Raw genomic sequence first — 22,101 nt, 5'->3', positions numbered from 1 at the left:
AGATTGAGTATGAAGGATTATCCAACATCAAAACACTCCACAATTTTTTTTTTATATTATGTGGAAGGACTTTACTGCTCTGAAAGGTTATCCTTTGTCGTGGCAATGGGGAGGTAAACAGTTGAAATATGGCGTTCATGTTACAAAGTAATCTACCAGGAATGTACAGTTGCGCCGAGATAAAAGTGGAGCCAGGTTAAACTTCTTTTAGGGAGGTTTTACATTTTTTTTTCCCCCATGTGTTTTTTAACTCAGGGTTAAGGTCGGTTTTGCAGCCTCATCCTGAAAAACACATTTTACATTTAAATGTTGGCTGCATGGTGGTGTAGTGGCTTGCACGCTGGTTGGATCCCATGCTGGACGATCCTTCTGTGTGGAGTTTGCACGTTCTCCCCGTGCAGCGTGTGTTCTCTCTGGGTTCTCCGGATCCCTCCCACAGTCCAAAGTTATATGAGGAGTCTAAATTACCCGTAGAATGTGAGCGTGATTGTCCATTTCTAAGTGTACTGCGGTAGTCTGGAAACCTGCTATACCCCCCAATGTCAATGTTGGCCTTTGCCCACTGTTGGCTGGGATCGGCTCCAGACACCCTGAACAGGATAAGCGGTTACGGATAATAGATGGATGTATCAGTGTCTTAAAGTTATCAAGGTGGCCTCCTGCCATGAAGCATTTAAAAACAGTAAAGTAAGTAAATCCACAAAATATACACTGCTAGTTTATGGAACACCTATACACCCATTAGGTGTTCATTCAACTTGGATTGTATTTCCTCATACCGACAGATGTTTCTATTATTTTGTCCCATTATATCAATGAGGGAAACACCTCTTTGTATGTATCTGTATTGTATCTCCATTAATCTGCGTTCAGTTGAGCTGCAGTAGCAAAATAGATGTGTAAATGGTTCTAATTGTGACAAACCTTTAAATCCCTTTTCTACCTTAAACCCTGCCGGGGTTTTACAGAACCAGGTATGACCATTGACCTTAAGTTGATAGAGTTCAAGTAATTACAAAAAGCTTTCGGGGATTCTTGATTACTCCTGCTGGGACCAGTTACAGATGATTCGTGACACACAGTAACAAGGGGATCTTCAATTTTGACGAAAAGTACAGCATGTTTAGAGCAAGAGGTCAGGTGTGTGTGTGTGTGTGTGTGTGTGTGTGTGTGTGTGTGTGTGTGTGTGTGTGTGTGTGTGTGTGTGTGTGTGTGTGTGTGAGTGAGTGTGTGTGTGTGTGTGTGTTGGGGGGCGTCTCCAGATCAGGACTAATCGGTAGGATCAGCCGCAGTGAATAGAGTAGTCGTTATTCTGAATTGGCCAGGATATGTGGTGATATGATAGGGAGCAAGCTTTTAAATCCCTCAGCCGGCATTGTTGGGTCGTCTATACAAGCTGGCTTTTCTCACACACACACACACACACACACACACACACACACACACACACACACACACCAGTATGAGAGCAAGGATGAGCATTGATGATAAATGTATAATCCCCACACACACACACAAACACACACCATTAAGCCCAGTGGATTACAGTTTGGGGAATTACAGCAGGGATTTCTGTTGTCTCTCTTTCTGTCTTGCTCTTTCCTCTCCTCCTCTTCTTTCACTGCCCTCGCTTGTCAACAGCCCCACTTGGCCCGGGCTGCCAATCCCAAGCTTTGATGAGGCAGTGTCAGCTATTTGTTTGGCCAAGCACAAATGGATCCCTGAATAGAAAGAGTGTCTGAGAAAGAGAGAGGGAGAAGGCTGAAGGAGAAGGAGAATGGCCATCCTGGCATATGATAATATTGAGAAATAATCTGCCACCTTCTTCTTCCTTCTTTCTGTTGTCTCTCTCACAGGTCTCTCTCTCTCTCTCTCCATTCTTAACTCTGTCTCTCGCCCTTTATCTCCTCAACCCAGACTTTGCCAGAGTCGGCTTGCAGCTGATTACCGGTGTAATCACTCACATTTTAGATGATCTGATAGGAGAAAAGGCCTACAAATCATCTTAACACCCTCCCTGAATCCCCTGAACTCCTGCTGAAGATGATGCCCAACAACAACTACTTTATTTTTGTCCTCAATATTTAGTAGGCCAGAAAATTCCCTCAGAAACCCCCAGTTAAAACAATGCCTGGGTAAGCCCATTCTGCCAATATCCGCTGCTTATTTCAGTGTAATGTAAGCCCTGGATTTGCCAGTGTAAGTAGATTGGAGCACAATGTATAAGTAGAAGTGGAGTTGATGTAGCTAACTTTGTTCTAAGTGGCAGCTTGCTGTGTCTTAGTGAGTGCAGCGCTCCTGCCTTTGTAGAGTTTGTTGAGCTTTTAGTAACAAACTGGCTGCAACCGCAAGGATGATGTACCTGTAGGTTGTTTTGTTTACTGGTGAGTGTGTTTGTTCATCCTACAATTGTGATTTGATTCCGGGGTTGAACGGTTCTTAGAAGTGGAAAAAAAAAAAGAAAGTTTTGTTATACAGATGCTTTTGGAAATTATACCAAGACTAACACCCCCTTAAACTTTTATCTGTTTATTGTAAAAACTACCTTCCTAAATATTAAGTTGTGATGGTAATTATACTACACTGCTCAAAAAAAATTAAAGGAACACTTTGAAAATGCAACAGATCCAGGCAGGACCTGGAGGATGAAGAAATTGATGCACTTGAATGGCCCTCACGATCACCTGACCGAAACCCGTCAAGAAACACCTCCGGGACATTTCGTTTTGGTCCATCAGATGACATCAAGTTACTCCTCAGACTTTATAGGAGCTCCCTGATGCCCTTACACCGATCTGGGAGCGCATCCCACAAGAAACAATCCATTGTCTCATTAGGAGAATGCCGTGACATTGTCAAGCATGCACACAAGATATTGAGAAGCATTTTAAGTTGCAGAAATTGAATTTTGGCAAAATGGACTAGCCCGCCACATAATTTTTTCACTTTGATTTTGGGGGCGTCTATGAAATCAAGCCCTCTGTAAGCTGAAACCTTTAATTTCCATCAAAAGATATGGCATACTTTTGTTCCTAAGACATTAAACTATCCATATCAGTATAGATATCCAACATATGGTTTCCCCACATTGAGATCTGATGTGTTTTTAAAGTCTTTCTTCAATTTTTTTGAGCAGTATATTTTCCAGATGCAATGATTGTGTAGTGTGTGACTGGTGTACTGAGGTTCAGCAGTTATTTAGTTTGGTTAGTTGCGGTATTTTCCTTTTCAAAATATGGGGCTGCTCATCACAATATTCCCATCCTCTCCTTGTTTGAAAGTGTGAACAAGCCATTTAACCCCGAACTGTAGAAGTTGGTCAGTGGCAGTTGAATGTTAATGAAAAGAAGCAAGATGCCCCCTCCATATTACATTTAAACATCACGGTTTCCTTGCTGTATTTAAAAGTCATGTTTTTACTCCAATTGTTAGATTAAGGTGTATACATGAATCCAATATACATTAACTCTGTGACTAGAATTGAGCGTCAGAAACGATGAGAATAAAAAAACAAATGTACTTGTCTTAATTGAGGTCTTTTTGGAGAAATTGCCCGCCATGTAAACGTAATCACTGCTCTGAAAGCGCCACCGTTTTTCTTTTCTTGTGTGTGTGTGTGTGTGTGTGTGTTGTGTGCGTGCGTGTGTTGTAGCTTGGGAACTGTTAATGACACATGAAGGGGTCCCTTAGCAGCAGGCCGGCAGCCCTAAGGGGCCAGTGGTGGGGCTGATGGGACGGGCGAAACAGCGGTCTCGGGGCACCAATAGATGGCCAAATGAACCAGCAGGGGCCCCTTTCTTTTATTCATTCCCCCAGTGGACCCCTCCACAGGTCCAGGACATGAGGCCCACTCACATTAGGCTAGGACTGAATTATAAAATGGTTATTTTTGTGTAGAACATTTAGTTTTAATAAGTGTCATAATAGAGCATGTGAAACACGTCAAGTTAAGGGCTTGAAGTGTTTGAATGGTTTGACATTGACTTATTAGGCTCAAGTTGGGCAAAAAACACCGGCTATGTTTTCTTATGCTACTGTGAACCACAAAGTCATGGGTGTGTGCAACATATAAGTCCAGTAACATACTTTTGGAATGTCTTGATGAGGGGTGTCGGTGTGTGTCCAGGGTTGATAATCCTGTCTACTGTCTGCAGAGCCCCAGTGAAACCCCAGCTAAACCGCTTCATTCACTTTGATCCAGTTTTGGGATATAGTGTAATTTCCCATAATGCCGTTTATCAATGATTTATTTTCAGTGCTGACGTAATTAGTGGTTTTTAAGCCAGTTTTGCGCCCCTATCTGACTGAAATAAAAATCAATATCAGCCCCTGCAGAGGGTTTCTTGAACATATTAGCACAAACAGGGAGGTGTGTGTGTGTGTGTGTGTGTGTGTGTGTGTGTTTTAGTAGTAGAAGTAGTTATATAGACTGGAAAACACAAGTCTATGAACATTAACAATTAGAATCCTCCCCTAAACAATTCCAGCTCTCCTGCATAATTCATCAAATGAATATTTAGATCAGGCATTATCTCATTAACAAAGGGTTGTTTTAATTAATTAACTTGATTAAGTGTTTAGCTTGAGCACAGTGGCCCGATTGCAAATGGTCAAATGACTAAAACAAACCATTGCTGGTGTCCTCACTGATGGAGTGTATTTAGCTCCTCAATATAAATGAGTTAAACCTTGATTTTTATAACCATGTTACACAGTCAGGGTGGAGAATTACAGCCGAGCTGTATTGCATTAAGGATTGCTGTATTACATTTTGGCTGTTATACACACTGTAGTCGCACTGATATTGGCGAGTGTCAGAGGTTGAGTTAATTACCTTAGTTTGTGGACTGTAATGCAACAGGGACAAAAACATGGCTCAAATGTCTGATTATAAATGGTAGTGATACATCTGAATATGACTAATTACACTCCGCAGTATATCTATGATTGTATTGCCTTTGTGCTCCAGTTTGCTGGGCTCACTGTCAGACACGCATGCACACAACTTAACAGTTTCCTGGAACGCTTTAAAGACATTGTGTGTGTCTTCCTAAAGGTCTTGTCCAATGTGAGTTACAGTACTGTCTCCACCTCTCCACCCTGCAACAGAGACAGAGACCACTAAATACAGACCCATCTGATGATGACAGTAAACTGCGTGACTACATTAAGGCGTCAACTAGAAGCACAATGGCCGGACTTTAAGTGTATATTGCTTTAATTTGTGCAGATTACACGTTAAATAAAATGTTCACTGTTTGAAAACTGTGTAGTCTGTAGCAAAGAAAGACTTAAGTGTTTTAATTAGATATTTGTCACTAAGTTTTGCATCATTGTTGTAAAAACATCAGCAGCTGTTTGCAATTTGCCCTCGATTTCAATGGATGTTATTTGGAAGACCATTTAGGTTTACATGCCGAGGTAATACAATGTCAAACTCAAATGAGATAGTGAGATGCAAGAAATGATCATGCCAAAAAAGATTTGCTGAAATACTTTGGCAGACTTTCAGACTTCAACTAATTATTTTCAGTATCAAATAATCTACTGAGTACATTCTCTATTAATTAGGTGTTTCGCCTACAAAATGTCAGAAGACAGTGAAAAATGTAATAAAAGCCCAAGGTGTCATCCGCAAAAATGAAGAAAAAAAACAGCAAATCAAGCCGGAGCCAGGAAATATTTGGTATTTTTCCCAGAATAAAATGATTGAAACATTTAAATACAATACTTTGCGGTCGATTTACCTATTATTCCAGTTAACACACATTAGAATTTTTTGCAATAGTTGTTGCACAAACCTCATGAGAGGTGTCGTTATGTTAGACTTGAGGGATGATTCTCTGAGATTAGACGTGTCTATTCCCTCTTGACACCTCCCTGACAGCGACCTTGTGGTCATTATTACCGACTAGCAGCCTCATCTCTCATTTACCTGACTTTCTTTTGAACTAAGCCCATCCTGCAGGGCTTACACACTTGTGTGGAAGGCCAGAGCCTGAAATTACCACCAGACCCTCTGCCAAAGCCCAACCAGGTAGTCATTACTGGAAAAGCCTTCAAGTTTTTTACTCTTTTGAAGTGTGTCAGTACTTAGAGAGATAACAATGCCAGTGCCCTTTAACCTTGTCAGGCCCTTCAGCTGTGTGTGTGTGTGTGTGTGTGTGTGTGTGTGTGTGTGTGTGTGTGTGTGTGTGTGCGCGCGTATGCGTGCACACTTCGCTGTTTCTATTTGGCTGACCGATCTTTAAAGTTGCTCACTGGTCTGCTTACAGCTGGGGGATGAAGCATGGCATTGAGTAGTTTCAAATGGAACCAAACTAAGCCTATATGCAAACAAAACCCAAGGAATTAGGGGAACTAAGCTGGCCTGTTCACAGTAACTCCTCGGCCAATGCTGAAACCCAGAAGAAGGTAGAGTGAGGGAGAGGATGAAGGGAGTGAATGAGCAAGGCTCTCTGAATTCTCATGAAGGGCCTGTTCTTTTAATTGTGTTGAACGAAACAACAGGGGCTAAGTAATGGGGTTTTAAAGCGAAGCACATTTGGATAGATTGTGTAACGCCCTGTGTGGGTGTGAGGCGGAGAGCAGAGAGGAAAGAGAGGGAGAGAGACACTGAGGGCGAGTGGGCGGTATTGTGTGGCAAGAACAAAAGGCGAAAGTTGGCAAACGGAGACACCCACTGAAAAGCCTGGAACCAAACTGGCCGGCTAATTACTGACATGCATTGTCAAGGAGGAGGAAAAACAACAAAACCAGGATAAAGATTAATTTTATACCTCATCCTCCTCACTGTCAGACACACAGAAACAAATCCTGTAAATTGAAATAGAAAAAAAAAAAACACGAGGCAAGCAGATAGAGGTAGAAGGGATCACAGGGATAAAGCTATGGGAATGTAACAGTACAAAGCAGTGCGAGTAAAGCTTCCTTTATTCGGTCAATCCCTCCTCTCCAACACACGATAGACGTGTCTTTACATTCCTCAGTGGTCTCCTCTCAGACTCTTCCGAAGAAAAGTAAAGAGTTTAAGAAGAGGACTGTATATATATAAGAAAAGGGGGGAACATAAAGGAGCCGGAAATGCACATAAAGTTGCTGCCAGTGTTCACATTTGTTTATGTCGGTTGTGAGGGAAGTCTCATATAGTGGCAAAGGTTGCAGAAATGTCCAGAATGATACGTAGAGGCTGCTGTTACAAAACCCAGAGGGCAAGACCTTGAGTGGGTTGTAGTGTAGTGATATGTTGTAGAATAATTTATAAAGAGATAAGACTGGAAAGGTGGGAATAAGTGTGAGGATTATTACTATTTGTGTCTTTCAGAGAGAATGCTAACATGTTTCTTCTGCATCCAGCCCTTTCTAACTTTTCCTCTACTTCTTTGCTCCTCTTTTTATTTCTCTGTTCCATTTTAACAAGTATTTCAAAAGAATCACTTGTCATCCCCAAAACTATGTGTGGGAGGGTTTTCTTCCCCCCTCCTTCTTTTTTTTTATTGCCATGGAGGTTTCACAAGCGTACATCGGCGATTTGGAGATGAAAGGAATGGAATCAACCCGATTCCTGCCCTGCCACTGAGCCGCTCAAACTCCCTGACAAAGCTGTCAGACTCCATTTTGGCTCCAACTGCCAGAGTAAACTTGCTCTGCCATTTACAATCAACAAGAGGCGGCGCAAAGTCCCGCTCTAACCCGTGTCAGAAACCCTCCAACTGCTTTGCTTTCCAGAGGCATTACAGTGTAGTCTCTCCCCTTCTTGCTCTCTTCACAGGAAGTCTGTCTGCTTTTCTTTCTTTTTTTCTGTCTTTCTTTCTGTCTCTGTTGTGTGTCCAGCATCCATTACCGTGAAGAGGTTGATCAGACATTCTTAGTCGTAATTATAGCTTTTTTTTTATGTGAATCATTTACCTGCCAATTAATGCTTGAAAGGTTGACATCTTGCATCAAGCAAATATCCAAATCTTGGACAGTTGCAAGTGTATGAAGATCTAAATAATGTGAACCTTTGTCCTATTGTAAGGCTGCGAATAACTCGGCTTAAAACTTTAGGAACTGTTGCTCCACTGCGTGTGGAGCAGGACCCTTTGTATTGATTGTAATATTGAAAAAAAAAACAAGAAAATAAGGTCTTGATTATTAATAGTTTTAATCATCCTTTACACTTTTGCCTCTTTCAAATACTGCGAGTTCTTCTGTGACTCAAAGTAGCACTCTTTGACATTACTGCAGTTAAATTATATTTTATGGCTTTATAAACAGTAAGACGATGCTCAGATTAACCAATGAAGGTACTTGTGAGTTTTCCTAATATAAATATATATTTGATTCACAGTCCACGTGGAGGTTTGCGATGGAGGCACATAGCTGAGAAAGATGGAGACAGAAGATGCTTGTCTGCGCTCCAGCAGTGGTGCTCCTGGTGTGAGAGAGGAAGAGTCTCCATTCTCTGGCTGGGCTTTCATGTGGAGACGCCCAGGAGAGAATGAAAGGGAGAGATGCACAGAGGGGAGAGGGCGCAATAAGATGTTTAATGAGAAACCTTTTAAGCTTTACTTCAAGTTTTCCAACAATCTTTGAAATAGAGCTGCCAGGAAATTAATTTTACAATTATTTTGATGATTGAATATTTGTTTAGTCTGTTTCCAGCTTCTCAAATGTAAGGATTTAAATTGTTTCTGTGTCGAACATGACTGAACATCTTTGGGTTTTCAAACTGTTGGTTGGACAAAGTAAAACATCTTATTATGTCCCTTTGGGCTCTAAGAAATGATCACAGGCATTTGTATTTTTTTTGACAAAAAGAGTAATCAATTTATTTCAGAAAATAATTAGCAGACTATTATATAATTAAATTAGTTGCAGCTGTGTAAATATTGTATTGGCTTCAGACCTTCATGCAATAATCGGAGTACCTAATTGCAGTGGTTATGTCTGTAAATCTACCTGAGAAATGAATCGCGCTGGAGTTGAAGACAAATCCACCGTTGATGATCGGGAACGTCTGATTTGAGTGTGTGTTTGGATGCGTGACGGTTGATTCACCTGCACCATGGCCCCTTTCATCGCTTTGAAATAAAATCTTTTTATTAAGTTGATTATTTCCCCGTTTCCCACCGAAACAGACACCTCGCCATTACAAAGAGCAAATTCTTCACCTGTTCCGCTTATCCCCGCCACGCTCAGCCCAGCCCGTACCATCAGCTCAGCCGGTCTCAGCGTGGCCCAGCTCGGCTTGGAATGAAACGGCGCGTCCATAATCTCTGTGCCGGCATGTTAATTTTCAAGTCAAAGGGGCAGCTCCCTTTTCATCACGGCGGAGGCTGTGGAATATTCAGCGCGCTGCAGATGTTCATGAATAATGTCTGTGGCCAAACCCCTGGCTGAGGCTGAGGGAGGAGGGAGAGAGGGATGAGGGAGAGTAGGAGGGAGAGGGGTAGGGGGGAGGTAGTGAGGCCAGATGAATTACACGTAGGGGGGATCTGACAGGCGGTGTGGAGCTTTGTGATCATTCCAAAGTTCTAATAATCTCTCTCACCTTCTCCATCTCCCCAGTAATGAAAGAGAATAGGTGATTGCACCCCGGGCTATGTTCCCTGCGTAATGACTCCTCCAAAGGCACAGAGCCGCCAAGGAAAAATGAACTTTGAATGAGCGGCGAATTGGCTCTGACAGAGTGATAGACCGTGACACAAATTCTGTAGCAAAACAGACGTAGTGCTAATTGATTATCAATATTTTAAGCAAAGTGATGAAAATAAGCATTAAGAGATGAGAAAGAGGGAAGAGAGACGGGAGTGCAGCGCACTACCTTGGGGGGGGGGGGGGGGGGGGGGGCTGTCATTTGTACGATCTCCCTCGCTCTTCTTCCCCCCTGTGCTGCTTCTCCTCCTGCGGCCAGGCCATCTCCCCGTATTCCCCCTCTCCCTGGTGCCACTCCCAGCCTGCCCTCTCCCTCTCTCTCACGCATACTGTCTTTCTGTTTTCCTTCATTTCTCGTGAGCTGACATTTTAGCGTTAATTGCCAAATATGTCCCTGAACTTGTTATAATTCTGTAATGCTTTTGCTTTATTTATTCCTTTACTCTCCTGCATTTGATGTTCTTTCCTAACCTTGTTGTCGGGCCCTGCGTTAATCACCTTGTCCCCCTCTGACTGTGTAATGTTTGAATTCAGGGTTATCACATATTATTTATTTTTTCCCTTTAAGAAAGAAAGTGAATCAAACACTGTGTTCAAATACATAGTTGGCAGAATTTGGAAAAATACATCAAAGAAAATAAATACAGTCTTTTGGGTAAGTATTACACGCACATGAACACATGCACATACACACACTCGACCCACCATTTGTGAAGTCCACACCAAAGAGCAGGCAGGGACCACCAAGTTTGTGTGTCTATTCTGCAGTGTGTGTTTGTTCCTGTAATGTGGTCAGTTGAGCTGAGCCCTATTGACGCGGCTAGGGTCCCGGCTCTCCTGCCTTTCTTTTCTAAGTGGCCGCCCTCCTGAACCTCCTTGTGTCAGCACTGCGATTAGCGGCTCCAGTTTACCTTTCATGTGCGGGGGTCCTGATAGACTTAGCCCCGTCTCCCCCGCGCCACCACCACAACACACATGATACACACACTCAGTGGTGTGCCATCACAATGGCATCCAACAGGCTTTCAGCGGGGAACCAGAGCCTATTCTCCACCATTCAACAACACGCTCAAGTGCATTCACTCTGAAACAGATGAGCAGATACACACACATATGCACACACATGCAGATTTTTGCACATAAATTGTAGTTATATATAGTATTGTGTTGTGTGTGTGTGTGTGTGTATGTATGTATGTATGTATGTATGTGTGTATTTATATATGTGTATATATATATGTTTATATATATATATGTGTATATATATATATATGTGTATATACACACACACATATATATATATATATATATATATATATATATATATATATATATATATATATATGCTTAATTTGAATAAGTATCACACAGTTTGATTATTGTGGCCCAAAATTTGAGTGACTTTTCTGTAAAATAATGATGCTATGTGTAACATTATTTTATATTTTTAAATTACTCATAAATAATAATTGTATTGCCATAGTTAAAGATAATTAAATAAATATCATAAAGAAAGTATTTTATGCAACTATGACCAATTTATGAGCATTCAGCAGAATGCTTGTGTTTGATTTGTGTACTGCTCACAAGTTGATTTGAACATATACTGTCCTGACTGGTTTGCTTGAGAACGGTAACTATTTGGTCAAATTCGTCCTTTTCAGTATTTATCCAATTTGAACAACATTGAGCAGGCTAAATCTGCCTTATTGCTTGCCGTCATAAGGAGATTTGAATCATGTTAATGACATAATTTAAGCATGATTACTTCAGGCATGTCGGGCCATGATAATGTACCACCACCCTTCCACGTGCTGGGTGGGTGCTACACTGGGATCAGTTCCTGTACAGGAGACGTGTGTGGTGGGACTACTGGGGCACCTTGATGCAGAGGCAAAGCAACCGGTACTTACTTCACTTTCCAAGGAGTGATGTGAGACATGAAGCATCAGAGAGTAAAGCATCAGAGAGAGCGGAGCGACAGCTGGTGGAGAGATCTCAGATTTGGTGGCAATGAAGGGTGTGTGACCTTATGTTCTTCTGTTGTAATACTTCTGGCTTTATTCCCTCTGAGCCTGCGCCTTTCGGTCATAAAATCGGAGAATAGCGGCTCTCCCTTTTGCCTGTGTCCTCAGCTCCTAATTTTGATAAATATCTCGGTTTTAGTTTTATAAAGATGGTCTCTAAGAACATGTTAAAGCATTCCAGATAAAATAAATATAGTCTAAATTGATGTCTCCAAAGATTTACCAACAATTTAGAGCTACAACAATGTAAGCTAGTGAGGGCAGACTTGCCACAAGACAGCAACTTGTCACTTGTCTTAGTGAATGACAACCAATTAATTTTGTAACAGACGAACATATGGAAAAGTATTTACACACCATTTGCACTGAAGTCATGCGTTGTTTAACCACCATTGTAAATACAGTGCTATAGTGGCCACTTTTCTTCTTTAGAAACAACCCTGTCTAGCTGTAGCGTCTCTTGTTTTTTTGTTTTTTTGGCAAGGCATGAATGGCCAAATGTCTGCTGAACCTATTTTTAGTTTCCTACAAGGGATTTGTCTGTAAATGGGGGTTCTTTAACACCTAGCACACAAACTTGTTCCAAGGTTACGAGACAGAAAAGGATGCAAAGAAGCAGGTGAGTGTGTAAAGAGGAAGATTCAGGGGCTCAAGGAAGAGACGGTGGCATGTGGAAACATGACAGGGTTGAACTTGAGGGTGAGATGTCGTTCAGAGGCCCCAAGATGCTTAATATTTCACCATGTGAACCCTGCATTATGGATTTGTTCTGATCGCCCTCTCAAGACCTCTGTTATGCACTTACCCGCTCATATCAATGAAGTTCTCATGTTAGAACTTTTGTATTTATCTAAAATCTAAAGGGAGCATTCTTTTACCAACCAATAAAATACCTGTACTTTTACTACTAACGCACACATTCGAACACACACACACACACACGAATGTAACATTTGAATATCTACTGTAAAGGCATTTACAATGTACACATGATATTTCCAGGTTTCAAGATTGAACTTTGTGTGAACTTGTGGCTGCATTAAAGAGGCTTTGTTGTTGGCTTTACGCCATAGGCGTGTGTGTGCGTGTGTGTGTGTGTGTGTGTGTGTGTGTGTGTGTGTGTGTGTGTGTGTGTGTGTGTGTGTGTGTGTGTGTGTGTGTGTGTGTGTGTGTGTGTGTGTGTGTGTTTGTGGGGTGCGGTGCGGTGCTGTTATGCGTATATTTGGACATTCATGTGTGTTCCTCAGGTGTATTTAAGTGTGCAAAGCCCATGGCAGTGCATGGTCCTCAGAGTACCCTTCCTCTCTGATCTCCCTGACCGCTGGAGGCCTCTGCTCCTCCTCACCTTTTCTGAATCCTCCTATCCGGCCCAGTGTTCAGGTCCTCCATCTCTCTGAGCGTTTTTGAGCTTGGGTCTAAAGGCTAGGTTGGAGTGCCGAGCCACCCGCATGCACCAGGAAGATCCCACTCCTCAGACCTCTTATGCAAGGTTTTGCCCAAAGGAAATAACAACCCCTCCCCTGTGTGTTGTCTGGAGCTGAGCATTGTGTGGTGCAGAGGAGTTTTCAACTTAGAGTTGAGGATTATTGTACTGATCTTCCTTTTTCTTCACTTTGAAGTAATTGGAAATGTGTTATTTAAAGTGTGACTCTTTAATCGGGACAAACAACTCAGAGGAAGCTGCATAACTGGATAGCCACAAACATGACTATATGATGCTTTAAGTGTTTGGGCGGTCCTCACTGGTCAAGTAGGGACTTATTGGTCATGTCTTGTCTATGAAGGCATTTTCAGCCAGTTGGTTGTTTTGGGTTTGGCTTTATAACAGAAGGAGCTTTTAGTCATTCGGCATTACTTTCAGAAACTGGAATCCCATCTCTGTCATTACAATAAGTGGAAAACACTTAGCCTTTAAGCAGCACAATAAGATCGAAACAGATTAGGAAGCAACAAACCAGTACAGTTTAATAATTATTAATATATCTGCATAATACCTTTTGATTAATCCTTGGTCTTGAACAATGCAAGACAATAGTAAAAGGTTAGAGCCCAAGGAGATGGCTTCCATTGTCTTGTTTGTGCCGAACAACAGTTCAATGATCTGCTCAGAGAGGAGCAGGGAATCGTCTCATTTCAGCCAGAAGCAGCAGTTTTTTTCCCAGCATTTTTGTTTGTACAATGATGCATTAAAATAATTTCCGATTTATTTTAGTTGTCAATTTGTTTCAGCTCTAAAATAGATTCATCAACATGACCATATGCACCTGTGGGGTTGACATTGTTGGAGAAACTGTTTCAATTTGTTTTTAGCTTAAATCAACTCATTGATTCGTGTGAGCACGGAGAGACAGGTGCACGGAAGGCAACTTTGGCATAAGGTTTTATGTGCAGAAACAAGAGACCTTCCTTGTTTCTGCACATAAAAGAGGGGGATGCAATCTACAGCATGAACCAAGACATACTGTGCAGACAATATTAATTGAATTGAATGAGTCTGTGTTTGTAGTTTGCAGAGAAAATAAATCTGGACACTTCCTGAGTTACTTCCTGTTTTTCCTATAAATACGATTCATGCCTTCTTAATTCCTGACCTCTTTGAGCTTGACAGATGCAATCTCAACATGATCACTGAGAAGGAAAATACAAACACGGAGCCCAGGTGTCGAGAGTTAAGAGGTCGTTTTAAAAATGAATAGAACAAACGTTGCATAAGCAAGGCTCCAGAGTTTTGTGTTCTTACAATATCGAGTGTAGGTAGGGAAACTCATTTCTTCACACATTCAGATGAATAATCCAAATTATTCCTTTGTGTTCATGTATAGCACAGTGTAGAGTGTTTTTCTATCAAGCTCATCTGCCACAACACTGTGTCAGCATGCAGTACTGGCAATTTGCATCTGGCTTCTTCATCTAGGCAATCACTCTGCTCTGAAGCATCCATAACACCACAGGAGTAAAGGCCCTAATTGATGCACCCCCCAGCATCAGAATATAGCCATGAAACAAAACAAAAGCTTTTTCAGACGATTGGCAATGAATAATTGATTAATTTTGTAAGATATCTCTCTCTAATTGTTTAGTTTGTAAATATTTCATGGGTTGTCGTTAAATCAGCCTGATGACAGATGCAGAGGGCAGCTTACGATACAGATCATTCAAGTTCAGGTCTCCTGTCTTCTGCCTGAAGGAATCCACGGCTGAGACACACTTTCCACTGGTAAATATGTAAATTACATGTTGTACCTCTTCATGTCGGCCCATCCAATCAGCATGCAGGTATATGTATTTATGATCGGTACCGTGTCAAGTTATACTTTACAACTACACGGTCTGGATGAGCTGGTTTTGAAAGAAGATTCAGTACTAACAAACAGGCACCTGTATTTAAGCACACACATAAAATCTAGGTCTGACTGGAGCCTCCCGCTTGTGTTGTCTGTGTGCTCTGCCACCTAGTGGTGGCTTCGAGTGGTGGTGCTTCTTTTTTTCAACTGACGAAGCTGAAGCTTTTTGAGCAGGTACTGTATCCATCTTAAGATATCCTGGTCTGGTCAGACGAGGAACACTTATCTGTTCATAATGATACAGTGGTAATTATTGGCAATTAACTCATTTATTGGTAAAGTACCATTACAACACATGCAATGCCAGTTTAGCTAAACTTTGTCCCCCATCTCAGTGTCATATTTACTGACCTGACCTAATCTCACTCAGTACTCATAATGCAATCCCAGCTTTGTTGGTGAAAAGCAAAAATAATACCTCTCTATTTCTGTGTGAATAGTATACATACTGTATACACACTGTAAAGTAGTAACTCTTACCTTCCTACAGTCTTAATTCAAACTTGATAAATGATGTATCATCCCTGATCTTTTTTACGGCTCTGACAGCTGAAAACAAAACTTGAATCTTCTTCCTTCTTCTTGGTGGAGCAGCTGTGCTTCTGTCCTATCGTCTTGTCCTCTAAAACCAAATGATATTTGAAAAGAAATCACATTGGGATATCTCTGATTAGGCTAGTTTTATAGAAACTGCGGTTGTTGTTCGGTTACCTGATCAATTAATTATCTTTAATCCACTAAATGTAAAGTTTAGCTTAGCAACCTTTGAAAAAGAGAAAAAGCGATGTGATGATGTTGTATGCCTCACGTTGGTGAAGGTTTGAGTCCTTCTTTGAAATTCCTCATTTATAACAACCTGAAGCAGTATCAGGTCTTTTTCCCAATATTTTGTTTGATTTTGTGGCATTCTAAGCCATCTTCGTACCATGCGGCACCAGCCAAAGCATCCAAAATATGTGTTTATGACATTGAATGGTGATGACTTTACCCATGATTTCTTGTGTTATTAACAGATGTACATGTTTGACTTCCTCTTTATTGAATTGTATTCCTTCACAAAGGGACTGTTGCTTTGTGCGACATTGGTTGCTGCAGCAATATACCATGTAGCATGACTGGTAGTCAGTTTGTCTGTCCAACAACTTTCTCTGTCTTCCCACCTATCTGCCTGTTTTATCCTCATACCCGTCAGGCCTGTTATCAGTTAGTGTCTGTCCTCTCTGCCCCATTGTGTTCTTATGTAGCTTTCTGCCTGTCAGGGCCGCTATTCCTTAGTGTGCCTCCAGGTCCGTTGGTCTGTCTGTCTGTCTGTCTTCCCACCTGTCTGTGTCTTATTTATTTATTCATTGTCTTATCTGTCTCCCTGTTATTCAGTGTTGGTCGGAGGACCGTCTGTTGAGCTTCACTGTAAAGTGCTCGGCTGATTGGAAGGGACATTTTTCCAATGCCGCTGCGCTGCCTCTAATATTCTGTTTGTCGTTGGGTGTGAGGCTGATTTATCACACCTCCTCTCCCGCTGACATTCAGATTTGCTTTGATTGGCGGCTGTACTGGAATGACACCCACCACTACCAACAAGGCTAACATCACTGCAGCGCTCACACGCTCCACAGTGGATATGAATATGCCCATTACGCCAACACATACCAGCTTACATTTAGACACGAAGACGTGCACTTGCATAGATACACTCACTCATAAACTCGCATAAATGCTCACAGACTAAGTGGATAACTGTTGTTCTGACCTCTCTCTTCAGTATTGCTAGTTTGTAAGTGTTGTATTGAGTTTATTGAAAAACGTGGGCAGACTTCGGCTCTTCTGTTGTTCTCTCACCTCATGAACTCTATAATATGGTAGCCTTTCTCACTTCTAATACTTACTGTACCGGGCCTAAGGCCCAAGCTACCACACTACTGAAAAACATCTCCTCCTTCTTTTTCTCACCCCCTATCTCTCCCTTCTCCTCCTCCAATCCCTCCTTAATAACTCTATAACTCACCTCAGCCTTAGATTTAATTGCTTATCTGTGTGTAAACGTATTAACCCACTGCTGTATCTGTTTTGCTGCCGTCCCAGGGGGCCGACAAGCCTCTCTTACTACCGTGCCTTACATCCAATGAATAGTCCTTCTCTGAGTGGTAATAGGGAATCAGCATCGTAGCAGCAAGCATTGGCGGCGTGTAAGAGATAAATCAGATTGGGGGTCTTGCTTTGCCAGTTTATTGAATCTAAATTGCGTGCGCGCGTGGCCCCCGCCGGCCCTACATGGCCCATCCATCTCCCGGCTGATAATGGAGCGGGCCCGATTCCACCTGGTGGGAGCATTATTACATTTCCCCTCTAACGAGACCCAGCTAATCCTGCCAAGGGAGGAGGACAGAAAGCAGAGAGAGGAGGAGAGAGGAGAATAGGAGAAAAGTAAAGGATGACAAAGGTAGTAGGAGGAGGAGGAGGAGGAGAAGAAGAAGAAAGGAAAAAAAGAAGGGAAGGGAAAAGAGGAGATTCTGTCAAGAAAAAAATGCAAACATTCTGGCAACCTGCCTCTCACTCCCACTCTTCCTCTTTTTCACTTTCTTCCTCTCTGTTGCTGTGCATACAACATCTACTAGCGCCATCAGAGCTACATGGCCCCTGGGCCCCTGAGCTGCAATTACACTCATAATCACAATGCAATTTTACTGACGCTCGCCACCGCTTCCTGCTGCCATTCCTCCTCTTTCCCTCCGCCCCTGCAGCCAAGACTGAACGAAGTGTAAATGAAGTGAAAGGCCTCTCCTCTCCCTAACACCCTGCCGTTTATTACCCGCTTTAATAAAAGTCCATCACAGAATTATCCGACAATGAACTGGAGCCACTAAGTTGCCAAGAAATATACTTCCACTAAGCGGCCTCTTCACACAGATATGCCTTTATTTCTAGATGGGCACAGGTGTGAATTTTAATTCTTTTTACATGCAACTGTGATGTTAACAGGCTATTCATGATAGTGTAGCAAAGTGTGTTGCTGTAATGTGTTGTTTTGTAGTTTATCTTTTTTTAAAGCAGAGCTCTTTATTGATGTAATTAAATCGTATCCCTGGCTCAGTGCTCAGGCCTACTTTCATTGTTTTGAGGGGGCAGGAACCCCGTGAGGCAGCGCACTGATGAGAGATGGATAAACAGTTTGATTTGCTGCTATCGCCCCCAGGCACAGTGTACGAGAGAGATGAGCAAGAGAAGGAAGAGAAAGCATAAAAAAACGGGGATGGGTGGGAGAGGGCAAAACAGAAGGAGAGAAGAGAGAGTGAGAGGATAAGAGAACCTGTTGGGGGAGGGATAGAGTGATAGAGGTGGAGGATAAACATGCAAACAAAAAGAGGCGACAAATCACTCCTGTTGTTTGTGTGCATGGCAGGCAAGGCTTTTTTCTCTTATTTCTGCTATTTTTTTCTGTTTCACTTGCTGTCAGTTGTTCCTTTTTTCATACGTGGCCCCCATCTATCTGCCTTTCCCTTTTTTCCCTCCTCTTTCTCCCCCATCTCCCTCCTAGCTTCGTTTCACCACCAATACCGCTTCGTCTCCTACCTGCCTCTCGGTAGCCCCTAGCAAAGAGAGAGCTGGAGATCACAGAGAGGAGTTCACTCACTCACACAAACACACACACACACACACAGGTGTAGACACAAACTTCCACATCTGTGCATACAAACAAGAAAAGTCATGAATGTAGTTGCAAAGAGATGCAGGGATGATGCATGATGTAGTTTATGGTTTTTGGTACAAACACACAAACTTACTACATTATGGTATTGTTAACCAAGAGATTGATCAATTGATTAGTGCTTATTTGGTTAGACATGCTGCTACACACACACACATACACACACACACACACACACACACACACACACACACACACACAGATGAGGGAGGTAGAGGAAGGTTCAGCCATCCATGTAGAGTCATTGTTAGTAAATCTGCGTAACCTCCAGACTTAACCAGCCGTAACAGCAGCGTGACGGTTCTTTGTCTACGCCAATTACTGAACAAAAACAGCACAGCAGTCGCAGAGAGACGAGCACAACCCATGGCCTCCTGCATACACACACACACACACACACACAGATGATGTATGTGGTGTATTTGAATGTAACATATTTGCTTGCAGTGAAAAGTCTAACACACAATCAGACATACAACCAGGAGTTTACACAAAACACACATGCAGTCCTCTCAAGTGGTGCAATAAAGCACATTGGGACACCCACAGCTGTGCCCTAACACAAACATTCTGTAAGCGCTCACAAACACGTACACCCACTCTGATATTGTATTAACTTCCCCAAAACAGTGCAGTGTTCTCATTCTCTTCCTCCCCCTTCTTCTCGCTCTCTTCTTCTGTGTCTGTTTCTTTTTTTCTCTCTCAAAGTTTAAACTCATTAAGTGTAATGATATTGGAGACTCAATTTTACATAGCTCACTCATCAACCAAGTGAGATAGCAATAAAGGCGAATGGCTCCGCCGAGGCCTTAACGCTGCAAAATAAATGATGCGGCGCAACGGAAATGTAATTAATTTAGAGGCAGTATTGATAGTCCTGCCATACACAGCATTATATTTTTTAATGTGGCTTAACATCTTGATTATTCAGGGGGAAAGGCGGAGGAAAAGGGAGCCGAGACTACACGGCTCACGATGAGAGATGCTTAAAATGCCCTGACGAGTGTTTACTCCCGCAGCCTCACTTTCTCTTAAGCTTTTCATTATGCCGAGACGATAAACACCTCTCAGGAAGACTCGCTGACTTTCACAGGGGTATGAAGGGAAAGCAGAGAAGGGTGCTGTCTGGTAGGGAGAGGAGTGGAACGCATGATTCATGTTTTTGCTGATTTGTACGTTTGTTTTTTTCTGCATTGTGATGAGTATCAAAGCACAGTATTCCCCACAGAAATAGCATTTGTGCTTTATGCATACAAATATGTTTTTTTGTAAATGGGAAGATCAAATTTAAATACATTAATTCTATGTATTTGTTTTTATTTTATTTTCAGTACAGATATGTCATCATGTACTGTATCATAATTAATAATGCTTTTTCTCAATAGCTCAATAAATATATCTAAAACCGTTAAATTGTTTTCCACCATAATAAAACTATTATGATGTTCCTAAAGTTTTGCTGCTCTCCTAACGCTGCTGTTTTTCTTTTTTAGCGAAAACGGATGAGGTCCTGAAGGCCAAAGTAGCCAAGAGAGAGGAGGAGGCTCGGAAGAAGCTAGAGGACGGTGAGTTTTTAGGCAACAAAACATCCATTGCAAAACCTGTCTTAACAAAACTGGAAAATGTTTTCCAAAAAACAAAAAGCAAACTCGTTATGTGCCATAATCCACACAAGCCTAGAAAAGTTCCCGTACCATGAATGGGAACGTGAGTTCACAGCAACCGTGTATACCGGTTTCAGAAAACCCTTTCTCTGCTGCTGCTTCTTGTGTCAGGTATTGCAGAATTTTTGTAGTCCATGCTCTCTCCGCAATGTTAATGATTTTTACTGACTGAAACACGTCTAATATGTTTACAATAATAGATGATCGTAAGTGATCTGTACACCAGAAATCGTCCTTCTTGATTCACATATAATAAAACATTGACCTCGGGACGCTGATTACACTCCTTAGCTTTTATTAACCAAGCCGTAATCCACATAAAGATGCATAGGCAGAACTGTGCAGAGCTTTACAGACAGTATATTTTACCCTCCTGCCAACATATAGAACATGCAGACACACACATACACACAAAGATTATCATATCTATGCACAATCTTATAGCTCGCAGTCATAGAAGCCTTCAGAAGCTTGACATATATGAGGATTTCAAATTTGCTGTTATTGTGTGTGTGTGTGTGTGTGTGAGTGCGTGCGTGCGTGCGTGCGTGCGTGCGTGCGTGCGTGCGTGCGTGCGTGCGTGCGTGCGTGCGTGCGTGCGTGGCATAATTTGTTCTACTGTGGGAGTTTTTATATCACTAGATTCTCTCTCCACTCTCTTTGTGTATTTTAGTGTGTGCATCGAGCAGGGATGGCAGCGTGACCTTTAAGGTTAGCTGACCTTTTAGACAAATGAAAGTCCAGCCATTAGAAACTAATTAGCCTTGCACTCTTGCTTTGGTCCCCCAGTTCTGGGAAGAATTTATTCCCTCCTATCTATATCGCTGTTTTTTTTCTCCTCCCTTTCTCTAGCCTCTCCACCATTCTCACATTTATACTATTTAATTGTCTTGGTCTTATTGCTTTGTCTGTCTGTTTTCTCCTCCTACATTCTGTCTAACATACTATTTTCCCTGCCCCCTTCTGTGTCTTTCTTAACTCCTTCCATGCTCCTGCTTCTCTCTGCTTAGAGTGCAAAGTATTGACAAAGTAGTGACTTGCCTCGCTTGGGGCAAGAGAGCAAGTCTCCCAATCAAATAGTCTTGTTAGGCTGAGTTTACAATGCACTGTTGCCTCTTTTTTGGTTTCAGCTTGCTCTTTTGCTCAAAGCTCCCTCACTCCAACTGTTCGTTCTGCGTGAAATAAGGTGTTGTGCTTGATTGTGTAGTGGAGCGGTGTAGTACAGCATGCTGTGCAGGCGCTGCCTTCGAGGACGATCATCTTATTCCTTTCCCTGCATGGGGACATGTGAAATGAGATCAGAGCGGCTCTGTAAAGTGGCCCTGATGACTTGCCCTTACCTCGAAAGCAGGAGAAGCCACTGGCACGGTCACAAATACATGAACACCACGTCTACACACATAGACATGAGCAGAGTGGACTCGCTCCATCCTCTTCTGCCCTTCCTCCAAGCACAACTGAAATGGAGGAGGAGGGCCACTGCTGCTGCTAAACAGCAGATCACCAGGGGTCTCCGTATTCCCCGCAGGACCTTTTAGAGGTCAACACAACTAGAAAGTTTACACTTGAACCGCTAAGTCAACTGAAATGAGAAAACGCTTTCAAGAGAATGGAGGGGAGAAGTGAAGCACACTACCACCTACACTCCTCGTTCATAAATAGATTCACGTCCTTGACTGTCAGTGTGTTTGAGTTAGTTTAGCCATAATCGAACCACCAAGATC

At 42.2% G+C, this 22,101-nt stretch overlaps 1 protein-coding gene across 2 annotated transcripts in view; it reads left to right on the top strand.

The window, feature by feature from the left end:
* The window catches only part of rsrc1 (arginine/serine-rich coiled-coil 1), a 107,660-nt gene that overhangs the window by 67,519 nt on the left and 18,040 nt on the right, over window positions 1-22,101 (top strand). For both annotated transcript variants that reach the window (XM_068585361.1, XM_068585362.1), the window contains exon 7: window positions 20,207-20,278. In XM_068585361.1, the coding sequence (XP_068441462.1) occupies window positions 20,207-20,278 (72 nt within the window). The remainder of the gene's footprint in view (window positions 1-20,206; window positions 20,279-22,101) is intronic.

Source organism: Clinocottus analis, unplaced genomic scaffold (genome assembly GCF_023055335.1).
Source record: "Clinocottus analis isolate CAN_PGR_092001 unplaced genomic scaffold, fCliAna1.0.p SCAF_2, whole genome shotgun sequence".
Taxonomy (NCBI): Eukaryota; Metazoa; Chordata; class Actinopteri; order Perciformes; family Cottidae; genus Clinocottus; species Clinocottus analis.
The sequence above is the reverse complement of the archived record's forward strand: the minus strand, read 5'-3'. Positions and strand labels throughout refer to the sequence as shown.